Source organism: Podarcis liolepis, assembly GCF_965112155.1.
Source record: "Podarcis liolepis genome assembly, chromosome: 4".
NCBI classification, from domain to species: Eukaryota; Metazoa; Chordata; class Lepidosauria; order Squamata; family Lacertidae; genus Podarcis; species Podarcis liolepis.
The window spans coordinates 66,372,107-66,386,636 of record NC_139558.1 but is presented as its reverse complement, the minus strand read 5'-3'; the positions used below and the strand labels follow the sequence as shown (position 1 = coordinate 66,386,636).

The window sequence follows — 14,530 nt, the reverse complement described above, 5'->3', positions numbered from 1 at the left end:
TATGTGAGTCTTCTAACCTGAGATGTCTTGTAATTTGTAGTTGGGAGAAAATTTGTAGTTGGGAAGGAGGAACATCCTTCAGCTCCGGATTGTCAGGTTTAAAACAACAGAAATACAAGGTTCTGCCATTTCTTTTCAGCCATTTCCTTTCACTTGTTCAAAAACCACAAACCAGTGCATGCATGTTAAAACACTTGGAAAAATGGTTTAATGATGTTTACAACAGAAATGAACTGTACAGTTACAGTAAGTTTTATATATATAAAAATTACAGCAGACAAATGCATCTACACAAAATCTACCATTTTCATCCTGATTCACTATAATCTACACAGTCTCTCTCAATGCCCACAGCCACCTGTAGGCAGCCACTAGGGAAAAAATAGAAGGTATATTTAAAGAGACAGCATCCTTTTCATCTCCATTTTGGAGACACACACAGTTTCAAAATAGGGCCTTACAGTTCTCAAATTTAAAGTTAGGCAAGAATGCATTGTATCTTAATATATTTATCACAGTTAGATACAAAGTGTTCATGTAAATTAAGCTGTACAATTGACCACATTAGCAGGCCTGAGGAAGATATAAGCCAACTTGATGGTTGACGACAGGGAAGCTCTGTAATCAACACAAATCTCTCTTTTTTGCCATAGGAAGAGCTCAGGATTTTATAAATCAATTTCCACAAACCATAGCTTTCTTGGCAAGATCCCTCCCCCCCACTATAAAAACAAAAAGCATAAATTCCTAGCATAGTAATATCCGTGCTTTTAGTTATTCAATTGCTACACTTTGAGTCTTGCCTCACCTTTCAAAATTAAAGGACGATGTTTTCAGGGAACTGGACCTTTATGGGAGGGCAAAAGTACAATCTCACTGTTATAAGCATGCTGTCTCTTAAAAAAAAAAAAAGGAATAAAGATCCCCCTGTTGGGAATGGCAATCAGAGAAAATGCAATCTAAATCGACAATCTGGTGGAAATCACAGATTATGTACACTTTTTCTCAATTATGAACACCTAGGCAGTGAAAACTGTTGTGTTAATACATACATTGACACACCCAAAACATACAAAAATACTATTATTTCAAACTACTAAGAATAAGACAATTCAGTTATCTCCATGCTATGACTTTAAGAGCATTACACTGAAACAAACAAGAATTTAAACGACATTTTTAATATCCCAGAAATATACCAAAATATACATCTAAGCTTTGGAATTACTGAGGTTAGACTAATGCAAGTGCTGGGTAATTGTACTTAATACACAAGTCTAAGGTTCTGCAGGAAAGAAATTATCTTTGGTATCTGCATCAGGCTAATATTATTAACATTTGGATTTTGCTTTGGGATAGAGCTTGTATGACCCTAGAACCAAACACCCCCTAATCAACTGAGATTTAAAAGATCCATGTAAAAAGTTCCTTCATTGGCAACCCCCCCTCCCCCAAAGTTTAAAAAGTCATAGGCATCTACCTACCTAGCACAAAAGGTTGAGAAATACAATGCATAGTTGCACAGTGGTGCTGCAAAAATAATTAAAGAACAAAAAAGAAGTGGGGGGGGAGAGAAAGAAAAACAAAACATTTTTTTCAGAGATTTTGCACAACAGGACAGCCTCTTCCAAGCAGTGGCGGGGGGGGGGGGGGAGAGAGCTCAGAAGTGCACCTCAGCGTGTATTAATATCACCCAGCTCCCAAAGGGTTAAAAGCACCCACCAGAGCCGCCAGTCATGCACCAATGTCTTCAGCTTCACAACCAATCTGTGGAGTCCATCACTTTCCCCCACTGAACTCTCCCTCCCAATGGCTGTGCGCCTTTGGATTTGCGGAGGTCAAACAGAACTTGGTCTCCCAAGCAAGTTAGCACAGGATGGGACCGAGCCATCTGAGAGATATGATTGGTGCTGAAGACGCCCCTTTTGTCTTTGGTTTGTTTGTTTGTCTGTTTTGAGTTTATACAATCATTAGGAAATCTTTGGTTTTGGCTGGAAATTTCTAAAAGAACAAAACAAAACAAAGAAACCGCCCCCCTCGGCATATAGCAGTGCACCGTGACCTGGAAAAGCTTCTCTTTCCAAAGGGTGGGGAAACTACATTCAAAGTAAAATGGCAGAAGGGACAGGGATGCAGCTTCTGGTTAGCCTAGAGGCGGGGACGGGGAGGAACAAGATTGTCAAATAATAAACAAAGGAAATTAAATATGGGAGGAGCATGAGAGAAACAAAATTAAAACGTAGCGAGCAATATGCATGCAGCACTTGGCTGAGAGGAGCTGTCAGGGTCCTGCCTTGACCCTGCAGTACATTATAGCCCTGACATCTCACCAGGGGGGAGGGAGAAGGCAGCATGGAGGTTTCATGCACGGATTGGGAGTGGAGATGGATATTCACAGACTACGAGAGGACCCCTGGTAACCAAAAGAAATAGAAGATTGCAATTTGCCCTCAGTTTGCAGTAGCTTTTAAGCAGCGACATTCAGAGGCTTTAGGGGGTCGCCCCCCAGGTTACAGGTCACAGGGTGCTATAAGCCAGAGTTCCACGTTAATCAAGGGAGGGAGGGCAGTCTTGGCAACTCTGTAGGGCTTGGAGAAAGTTAAAGCAAGTTACTCAGTTATGAGTTAGAAATGAGGTATACGACAGCTCCCGTACCTGTGGCGGATAAACACCCGACACTTACTCACACCTAGCCTTAGACACTACCACAGAAGAAGGAAATGGAACAGCGACACGGTGGGACCAGGGGAGCGCAAAACGGCCGGAGTCCCGTGATGCTCTCCAATGCACTTGCACCTGACCTCTTATCTCCTGGATTTTTGAGAAAAGCCTATATCTTCCTCCAGGGAGGTTCAAATAAATGGAAGTAACTTACCAATCAGTATATGGGTATCTGCTGTGGCTTCTTCCTCAAATTCAAATACAGAAACTGGATCGAAAATGCCAATGTGCTAACATGGATTAGATGGGACAAGTGACAGTTTCCCCCCAGCCCTGACAAAAGGTGTTTGTTCCAAGGCTTTTGGCCAGGGTGGGTGGCTTGTATTGTGCAGATATTAATTTAACACAGATCTGTACTCCTTAATATTTACCACTATTCCTGTGGTACTCTTGCCAGAAACATTCACCATTTACACTTATAGCCCCCTGGTGGGTTAAAGATATTTCTGCTAGAAATACTTCAGGAAGGCTTTTCTTTTGATGGGTTCTACATTGTAAAAACAGAGAATTTTTGGTGAGAACAAAGATCAGAGTTTTAGAAATGTTTGGGGAAAGAGCCGACAACAAACTATTAAACCCATATTTTCGCCTGAGTGAGGTAAAGAGAAATAAGGCAGAAGAGGGGAGACATTCCAACCTTCCTCATAGTACTAAGGATCTTCCTCTCGTGATCCCATCTCCCAACTGGTTGTTTCATTTCCTTCCTCAGATTTGTTTTCTTTTAAAGCACACCTTGTTTTCCACATCTTTTGTTCCAAGTGCTCTTATCTTTGAGAAGTCATTTTCCATTTCCCTATTACCTACTTATAAATCTACCTAGCTCTTAGAAAAGTCACACAATATTAATACCACTTTACATAATGTCAGAACAATAAGTCTATTAGTAAAGCTTTCCAGGGAAGTTCTGCAACCCAGCTGATTTCCAGAGGAAGAATAGCTGGACAACTAATATATATTTACCTTCTCCCTTGCTTCACACATGAACATGTCAGGCTTGACTGATGCAATTCATCAAGCCAATAGCATGTAATGTGACAATGCCCAAAGCTATTCCGGGGAGGAAAGAAAGACGTCTCCAAGGTTTTCCACTATGAAAACCCACAGGACTTCTGAAATGATGGAAACAGAGGACAATGCAGTTTTGATATTTAGGAGGACAATGCAGTTTTGATATTTTAAGAATAAAACCAAGTTTTCCCTACGTCCAACAGTTGCTTGTGATCTTGGGTGTTGAACTTGCCTCCAGAATAGAACTTGCCTCCAGTATGTCCTCAGAAAAAGTATCCAAACCAACCCTGTGCATTAAGAAGGTAGGAAAACCAACACATGAGGAGATCCTCCAAGTCAAGAGTCATCAAATCAAACCCCTAAGACCACACAATTTTTTGCCGAAGACATCCTGAAAACAGCAGAGCTGCCAAAAACTAAGCAGTATACCTTTGGTTCCTATCAAAACATTGGAAATTCTCCCCCTCCAGCTGAAGCTCAGGTTTTCCTTTCCCACCGCCGGAAATATACTTCCTCACACAAACACACACACTGTATTTTTCTGCAATCAGAGAAAGAAGATGCTTCAGAGTCAGGATGGAAGCAGATGAAGTCTCCCAAGAATGCCACCCAAAATCTGAACCATGTCCTGTGAAAGAAAAATGACTCAACCTTCCATAAAAAGAAACCCACATCCAATATTGCCTCTTTTCTCCTGAAGTCTGCCTCACAGAATCTTATCCCTTTCAGGTACTCTATACTCAGGTACTAGGAGCAGGTTAGCATTTAGTTTGGTTTCTCTTCTGCTATTTTTGGTCTAGACAGGATTAGCATTGCTATTAGAAAATTAAATTAATTACCACATACTACATTCAATAACAAGACAAGCAGGGATAAAAAGAACTGTTTCACTTTGTTCTCCCAAATATCCTCCTCCTTTTCCAAATGTAAAAGTCTTGGCCCAGCTGCAGCCCTAGTGCAACTACGTGGACTAAAATGGGTTGCTAATTCATCTCCTTGTATGCCCCCTCCAAGCACACAAACTTGCTCAATATTTACATCCCCACCAAGGCCCTTGGTTTGCCAATAGAAAGAAAGCAGGGAGGCAGAGGTCATGCACCCCTAGAAGGACCCTGGAAGCAATACAGCAACTCAGTTATGTCTGCTGTTATGTAGCGTGTTGACAACGATAGCCAATGACAAAATAGAAAAAGATGTTGCAAGCAACACTTGCCTTCTAGCACAGCTAACTCTCTCTCCTTCCCGCCCCCACCCCATACCCTATAAAGTTGTAGCCTAAATACAGAACTGCAAATACATACAGCATAAGTCAGGGTCTTCAAAACTAAACTCTACAGCTAGAATTACTTCCATTATTTATAAAGTTTCTCTCTCCCGATTTTCCATTCTGCAAATGATACTAAAGCTATGCTGAGGTATTTTTTTTATTAAAAAAAAAAGGTGCCAGAAAGCCAGCTGCTACCAAAAAGCATTGTTCCTACAACCCTGTAACAATGCCTGCTTACAGAAAGAGAGACAAGAAGGGGTGGAAGGAGACTCCCAAGTTATGTCAGAGGAGAAGCCTTCATTTTGCTCCTTAGGGTCAAAAACATTTGGCATGCTTCATGCCAACATTCAGCCCAACTACATGTATACCGCATGTTTGGACAAAGGTCAGTAAAGGTCATAGCAGTAAAGCAATGTCAGGCAGTGTGACTACGACCTTTCTTTCTCTCGAGAATAAAGCTAATTTAATTCCAGTGTGACTCAAGAGTCACTTCACACTGTAATTTGCCTTCACAGAGAATGTCTATGCATAAAATAGCAACAGGCACTGCACATTATGATGCAATTTCCTAAAAGGATGCTATATCTGTATGTAGGAAAGTGAAATGTGTGGAACAGACCTCTTATCATCCTGCATATTATCCCAGGAGGATTAAAGACTAATGTGATCTGTTGATAGTGAGGCTGAACTCAACATTGCAAAACCGATTCAGAAATGTATTAGGGATAGGCTGCGGCAACTAATCAATGCTAGGACCAATATATCTCAAGTTTTCTTTCACAATCTATATAGATGTCTGTATTAAGAATTTTAAACTTTTGAAAGTCTCCCTAGAAAAGTGGAAATGAAATATAGGTTTCATTTTTCCATTGACTATTAATCAAATGCCTTTTGATTAAATTTGTGTAATCTGAAAACGTTTTGGGCACACAGGAAAAAGGCAGAGAGGACTGGCATGGCTGGGCATCTGTCCAAGGCCCTCTACTGCCAAGAGTCTCCTTGTTCTGCTCCAGTGATAAGGGAGATTTGCTGAGGGACCGAGGAGGGTGGAGGAACCCATGGAAGATCTCTTGCTCAAGGGCCCTTCCAAACATGAAGCCAACACTGGGGAGGGTGACAATACGCCATCCCACAACACTCACAAAAGTAAGAAGACTCTGGGTAAATTGGCACTAGTTCCAGGTGCATTCCTTTTTTTCTGAAGCTGTTCATACAGGGCACGGACTTTGGCATCAAAGTCCATTCAAGAAGCTCAGGGATCTCAGCCAACTTTTATCACTTAAGCCAATAGAAAAGCTCCCCACTGGCAAGTTCGACTTGGCCTAATAACTGCATGGAGCAAGAACTTTGCAGGTGAATGTCTTAAAAGAGTGTATTGCTTAAAAAACATTAGATTGTAACTTTGTAAAAAAATTGGCTAACGAGTCCTGAGAAGTTTTGGTTAGAGATGAATAACCATAATCAGCCAGCCAGATTCTCCTTTGGTAGTGTTTTCTCTTTAATGGTTTATACCTATATACATTTATGAACCTCTAGAACCCTTTTAGAATTCATCTTCTAAAAAGTGCATGTAGGCACATACAGATCGAGCATAAACATACTCCTAATGTCAGAGAGAAAGGATTACATGTTCAAAGCAGAAGAGAGACTTCTACGCGGGATGTTGTTTTTTTAAAAAGGTCATTAACAGCACGAATATGATGAAATGATGTATCTGCCTAAATGTGCACTTCCATTACAAGAAATTATGTTACTGAAAAATATAGGCATCGATAAGATATTGTTAAATAATTCTACGTAACAAAAGTGTCGTCTGAAAGGTTAATAAAGGAACTTTTATGGTAAATATAGCTGCTACACTTGTGTGGCTCCAAAAGCAACAAGGCCATAGCAAAAGCTTTAATTATACCAAACACTAATCAAGTCAGTTAGTGGATTTTGCATCCTTGTGATGCTAACTGCCCCTGCAGCTCAAACCCCAAGCATAACTGTATGGCCCCACAGTGGAACCAGTGCAAGATTACATTTAAATTGGGGAAAATGTTCATAAAGCAAGACTTGAGTGATATTTTCCCACATCTTATCACTTACAAGAATGAATGAATGAATGAATGAATGAATGAATCAATCAATCAATCAATCAATCAATGTGTTATCTGTTCAGTGCTCACACTTCCTATGTAATATTTGATGCAAATATTTTCATTTTGAATGTGGTCCCACAAAGTTCCTACCAGATCCTGAACATAAATCAATGCCCCATGCAAAAATCACGCGAACCCTCCACCTCAGGTGCCAAACACTGCATCAGAGCCAGTCTTTGCTTAGGCTGCAGTATAGCCCAACATCCAGTAATTGAAATAAGCCATCAGTGTGGTAGCAAATAAAATACAGGGCAGCCTACATTCTTCAAGGTTTTTAGAACAGCAATTAGAAAGACAGTTAAAGCATGATATTACCAACCTAACCCCACGTAATATACAACTGAAATAGGGAAGGGAAGGAGATAAGGCAACAATGGACTCTTAAGCCTGGTTTCTGGCACCGGAAATTCAGCAATAAGTACTTCTGTTCTTCCTTTATAACTTCAATCAATAATATCTTTGGTTGAACTTATCCAGTAAAAATGTCTTAATGACAATCAACATAAAACTAAACTTAACCTATCAGGTATTTTCCTTGGCAATTGAAGTTTAGGAGTTATTTTTAAAATATAGCATGGATTCACCATTCACAACTGCTTTTCCATCACAGGGCACCCAGGCGACCCATTTTTATAACATTACGTTTGTAGCTTTTCCTAGCCGTGTTTCTACACAGGCTCAGGCATCAGGGTTCTGGTAACTCACATAAATATGTCATTGTAAAGCAACTTTGTAATGTTTCTGAGCAGGTACAGACTTAGTGCAGAGCAGGTTGTAGGACTGCAATTTCCCTACCCTCTTTCTGTCAGCCTTAAACACGGTTAATGTCTGTGCTGGCACTCACCTGAGCCATGGTTAACATGAACGCAGGGATCCTGCAGCCCACCTTCCTTAGTCAGGGTTAAGATATTGGGAGTATTACATCTGATCCAACTCTATACATCAGGGGAAGCGACATTAAATGACCACTGTCCATTCACATTCACGTGGCATGCATATTTAGGTGGCAGGTGGGAAAAACAGCAAAAACTTTTCAGATCCTCCCTTTTATGAGAAATTGTCTCCATCTCATTTCTGTCATATGTTGTAATTCACTGCACTGGTACTCCTGAGCGCCCTGGGTTAATGACAATTCCTACATTAGGCATGCTTGCTTATCTCCAAGGTAAACTAATTCATGGCCCAGACATCTTACTGCCGGTGCTACTGGGGCAGCATGCAGGAAGAGTGAACAGTTGGGCTGATCTCTGCTGCTCTGGCACCACAAATGGTCATAATAAGGTGACCCAAAGAGCCAATAAGACTCCACCCTACCTTATATAACCGTTGTCTCAGCCTTTGCTCTTCAGTCTTAGCAATCTATCACTCAAGTGAAGGTTGAGATGCTGGACTGCCTGGAAGACTTGCTTGGACCTGCAGAATTATTGGTTAACCTCCCATCCACCAACCCTGACACAGATATATGGAGCAGTTATACATTCTCAAGATGGCAAAATAATGTAGAGATATAGGGTGGTACTCAGCTAATTTTTATGCAGAGTAGACGCACTGAAATTAAGGACAACGACTACATTAGGTCCATTAATTTCAATGGGCCTACTCTGGGTAAAGCATAGTTGAGTATCACACATAGTTTACATTTATAACACTTCATAAGCACAAACCTTACAAAGGAAGCGGTCTATTATATCTACACACACTGCAAAGTAAGGGCACATTCAGACATTACTCGTACGTGTGAGCCTCATACATGGGAATATGTAATGTGCAAATTGGTATATATGGGCAGATTCAAAAAGGTGTGGAAGAACAAGTTTACTTTGAAATTATGAACCTTGCAAGTTTGTCCATCAGTATGATAAGCTATGTATTCAGCTGGAAGAACAACTCTCCTACAACAGAAAGTGTCCACACTGGCCCTAAGTGCACACAACTTAGGGTAAATTGAATAGATGTTTTAACTCATCTGCCAATGGTTTGTCTGCTCAATATATCCCCATTTTTCACACCTTTCAAGGAAGTAGTATTTGCACCCAATAAAGTTCTGGCACTCTGGCTTCTCTAAAATCAATAGAAACATTCCAACTCATCTGAAAGGGACACGGACTGAACTCTGCCATTTTCGCAAGTAACCTGCAACTGTGGAAACTGCAGGTATGAGGATTAACCTACTCCTTTCCTTTTTGGTAATAAAAGGTGTACTGGAATCTCTCAAGTTTGCAAGCAAACGTTTCAGACTTTGGCCTATGAAACAGATCTGAAACTGTGTGAAATGAAATGACAGCCTAATAACCCATGACTGAAAAAATGAAAATAAAATCAACAATCTCTAGAACACTGGAATGCTGGACTAATTTGTTCAACTAATGCAGTAATGGAAGAATGGTTAGTACTGGATATTAGGGACACAGGTATCACACATTGTTTTGGATTACAGGAATTGCACTTGGTAGTGACCAGAAAATTTTCACTATACCAGAACGTTCATGACTTTTGTGATTATCCTTGTAGCTTTGTGGTAAGAGAAATGTATTATAACTGTGAGGTTCCAGGGCAGATTCTCCAATTATCTGGATCTGATTTTCTGTTGAAGTGTGTATTGCAGAAGCTGATTATCTATCTCTCTAGAACAGCCTTTCTTCCAGAACAGCTAGGACCGATGGGAATGGTACTCTGGAGGGCACCAGGTTGGGGCTGGCCGCTCTAGAATGGGAAGAGGTGTGTGTGTCTCTCTCTCTCTCTCTCTCTCTCTCTCTCTCTCTCTGTGTGTGTGTGTGTGTGTGTTAATATGGCCATGTGAAATATATAGCCAAGATCAACACAAAATAGTGACAGCTATTCAGATCCTGGTATCTCTGTGCTGCTGTGAACAAGCATCAATGCATTAGGTATGAGCGATATGAGGAATGGAATATGTAAAGTAGGATGAATACAATTCAACCAAAGCATTTTAGCTGCATGTTTTTAGCTTCCAGTTTCTTTCACCAGAACCTGCTGTGAAATCTGCTAGTAGTGTGGCAGTGGCATGAATCTAATAGAAATAAAGATTAAAGGTGCTCACACCAACAATATGTGAATACTGTGAATACTACAGCAAGATTTTTATGGCCATCATCTGAGCTACATTAGTGTTCCAGATTCATCATGTCCTCTAACTGCAAACAGTGAACCCAAGAAGAGGCAGCCAGTCAACTGAATAAACAGCTTCTCTTAATCCTTGAGAGTTTTGGGGCGATTTACAGGGCTGTGTTCTCTTCATTTTTTGTACATAAATATGAAGGGCTTATTTCCTCCTTGATGTTTGAAATTCATAGCTAAATAAATGCCACAGTTCAGAAGTCATCACCATCTCCTCTATTAAAATATATACGTATGGATGTGTGCGCGCCAAAAAACACAAGTTACATAGATCTAATTTCAATGGACAAAAAAAATAAAATAAAAAATCCATGGGATTGATATTTCCTTTGGTAGAAACTAGTCAACACTATGGCCTTGAGACCAACATAGTGGGTACCTGTCTCTCCTCTGCCATCCTTTCATGCATTTGACTGCTCCAAGCTGTTGCTATGGGCCACTTAAAACCTTAACACACAGTATTATTCATAGCCCTATATTTTTAAACTGAGACTGAAATCATGGAGACAGTCACACCACAGTATATAGATTGAGCCAAACTGCTAAGGAGGATGTGGGAACAGTTGAATTAGTAACCATCTGCCATTGCCATTCTATTTACACACCAAACCATGGAAATTAGATAATAATCAAGTTGAGATTTTGTCTGCCCCAAGGATATATAAAAGACCACCCCCACCCCCCAAAAAAGATTAAAACAAGCAGCAATTTTTATATAAAATAAAAAATGAAAAGAAATTGTCAGTAGCATCTATCACCTCTCTGCATCTGAACTGCACTTATACAAACTAGTCCATTAGTACAGCAGCTTGCTAGAAATTGACTTTGGTTCAAGCTTAGTTTTAAAAAAATAAAACATTAAAAAAAATCAAACACACATAAGACGGTGGACGGACATTTGCTCACTTCCCTGCTTACAGTTCACAAGTTTTTAAAGTTTTAGGAAGAATTCATTATTTTTAAATAGCTTGTGAAACAGGAAGTTGGAAATTCAGAGACGAACAGAGCGAAAGCAGCATGACGGTATGCGAGAAGAGACAAAGATTTCTGCTAGTTGAGCATTAATGCCAGCTCTCTGAATTGGGATCAGCAGCCAGAGAAGGAATTGAGAATAAAGTTACTGCCATCATGATATCAGGTGATAAAGGATATCAGGTGATGAGAGGTTAAATAATTACCTTTGGCATGAAATGCAATATAATTACATGAGTGCTAGAACTCCCCTTCTCCCCAGGCTTAGTGAAAAGAAAAACTGGGCAGCTCCTCCTTCTTGAAGATATTTTTCAATTCACCTTAAAAAGAGATTGGAGAGTTCCAAGTACATTGCAGTCATCCAATCTCTTCTCAGCAAAAAAATTTAGATTCAGACCAGCATAACATTTAAATTCATCTTTGTCTCCTCAGTCTCTCTCTCTCATCCATTTGTCAGCAGCTGTTTGTGCATACCACTTGTTACGTTGCTTGGAAACATTTCTCCCTCTCTAGTAGAGGTGTTTATTACTGCCATAAATGATCTAGCTAGCAGCAGCATCACCCAGAAATAGCATGAAATATTGCAAGACGCATGCAACATGCCAGTGTTCACCAGAAAGACAACACTCTCCACGGCACGCTGGTCAGCTTTCCGAGAATTCCTTACCAACTTTTTCCAGAGCAGTGAACAGTGTCAAAGAACATTACAAACTATTTAGAATGGAGCACGCTCTGCTGTGTTGGCATAAAACAGTACTTGTTCACATGACCTAGTTTACTTCTGGAATAGAAATGTTTTAAGTTGAAAACATTTTCAGTACAATCATATTGGAGACACTGGAAAAAGTAAGTTCTTAGAGATGAACCAATGCAGCGTTCAGAAATCCTATGCCAAACAGCTGGTAGGAAGGTTCAACGAATGCATATGAATTATCACCAATACAGGCAGCCTCCTGAGAAAGTAAATAACAGAAATATTCCCAGTTGTAAAGTGGCCATTTCCATGCAATTATGAGACAAGACAGTGGCCAGCACAGATGCTGAAGACAGAACCTATGGGCCAAATCCTTCCTCCCTTGGCATCAACAGGAGCCAAAGACGTGCAAATGAGAGCTAGATTTGGCCCAAGTGTGCTGAGCAAACAGCTGTCCAATCAGAGCGCCCATCTCACAAGCATGGACTATCTTTGCACATTACCCTCTGTATGTTCACTTAGCCGCCAACACTTCTGAGAGAATCCCGAAAAACATACCGCCAGGGAAAAGGAAACTAAAGAACATTCGCAATTCACATGCTTCCCTCTCTTTGCTCCTCCCTCTGTGTAGCATGGGAGCTCACTGAAACTGTTCCAGGAGCAGACAAATGTGTCCGAACTATATATATATATATATTTATAAAAATAATAATAATAATCATAAAGAGATACATCAGTAATACAGGCCTGCCTAAATTGTACCAGTTAAGAAAGGAACCCCCAACACGATTGATAAGATTATAAACACCTTGTATGACATTATGGCCTGTACAACAGACCAATAAATGATAATTAAAAAAAGATATTTAGATCAAAAAGAAAGAAGAAATCCCATTCCTACGTTTGAGTTGATAACCCACCTTAACTTGTCATTGATACTGCTGGAAATGATAAGTAGTCCTTTTTTGTTTTATACATTTTTGGTTAGAAAGTTCTCCAGTCAATGAAGCAATCCTGAAAAGACAGTGTTTATTATAAAATTAGGCAAATGTTTGTCCCAGTTTTAAATCCTTCTTCTTGGTTTTTTTTCCTTTTGTATTTTTCCTTCTCTCCCTTGTCCCCAGCAACACGGTGAGAGGAAACCAATCACATTTTGCAGTTTGTAAACCCAGCTGGCAGCCCATCTCACTGCAGAGTAAAATAGGCTATGGGTAAGCACAGCTCAGTCCAACTCACTGCGCCTTGGAGGCAGTAGTAGTGGTGGAGGCAGCCCCGCTGGCCGAGGCCACGGTGAAGAGAGAGTTCTGGATAGACTCTGCTGAGGTGGAGGTGGCATGAAGGCTGGCAACTGGTCCAGAGGCCCCTGCCGAGGCTGCAGCTGCAGAGACCAAGCTAACTGGGTTGCTGGTGAGCAGTGAAAGGTTCTGAGGGTTCAGGAACAGAGGGGCAGTGACGATGTTCGGCGTACCTCCAGCATTGGCAAATACCAAGTTCCCAGTTGCATCCAGTGATGTTATTGGAAGAGAGCCACCAGATGCAAGAGCTAGAGAGGGGCAGAAGAAAATGTCAGCATTCGCAGCCCCACACATCAGCAGCACTGAAGTTTTTCTTCTGACTACCAACGGATGCTAACACACACACACACACACACACACACACACACACACACACACCCTCCAAAAATAGTAAACGAAGCCATCTCAACATCAGGAGGAAAAGCTGGATTGGATTCAGAGTGACTGAGGATTGAGAACTGACCATTTTATTATCCAGATAAACACACCATTTTCACCAGAGAGGAAAAAGCAGGTGCCGTGAAGACCCATTAAGGCAGGGATGGAGAACCTCAGGCCCAGGGCCCAAATGCAGTTCTTGGGGCCTTTCTACGTGTCCCTTGGGGCTCTCTCCCCTGGCCATGCCATGCCCCTCCCCACAGGCTACACCCCTCACCAGCCCGGCTCCACACCCTTTTCGAGTGCTTTTGCCTAGCTGAAATTCATCCTTCAACTGCAAACATGCCTGGTTGCAGAGATGCGATGGCTAAGTGTGTGCACCTACTGAAACCTTTGAACTTTCCACACTCTGCACAAAGGCAAAAGCCACATCCATTGTTATGCCCACTTTTATGCCAGTGGCATGTGGTCCTCACAAGGCTCCTTGAGGGGATGAGGCCCTGGGGCTGAAAAACTTCCCCAACCCCTGCATCAAAGTATTATAAAGGCTCATGCATAAAGATATATGAAGTCAGATTTCAACCACCTGAAGAATGCTTAAGTCATTGTGTATTATTCACCTTCTGCGCTCTGATAATTAATTCATGGAGTACCTGTTCACTTTGAAGAATCATTTCATATTAAGAGTAGATCAGTTTGCCGCCTGGCTTTTTTGTTGACTTGCAAAGCCTGATCAGTTGCTAGCTTGGTTTGGTGGAGGGAAATATATGCAAACAAATGAGGTGCTTGATTATGAATATATTAATAAAAGGAATTTTTGTACACCTAGAACATTTGCACATATATGTACTTTTCTTTTGTAAAAGAGCTACATATCGCTATGAATAAAATGTACTTGTTTGTTTATGACTGT

General features: G+C 40.9%; 1 protein-coding gene across 12 annotated transcripts in view; it reads right to left on the bottom strand.

Annotated features, from left to right (window-relative positions):
- Positions 1 to 179: 179 nt before the first annotated feature.
- POU2F1 (POU class 2 homeobox 1) overlaps positions 180 to 14,530 on the bottom strand; it is a 112,476-nt gene continuing 98,125 nt past the window's right edge. For all 12 annotated transcript variants that reach the window (XM_083498624.1, XM_083498634.1, XM_083498628.1 and 9 more), the window contains one exon: positions 180 to 13,487. In XM_083498624.1, coding sequence (XP_083354750.1) covers positions 13,177 to 13,487 — 311 coding nt within the window. In that variant the 3' untranslated portion in view covers positions 180 to 13,176. The remainder of the gene's footprint in view (positions 13,488 to 14,530) is intronic.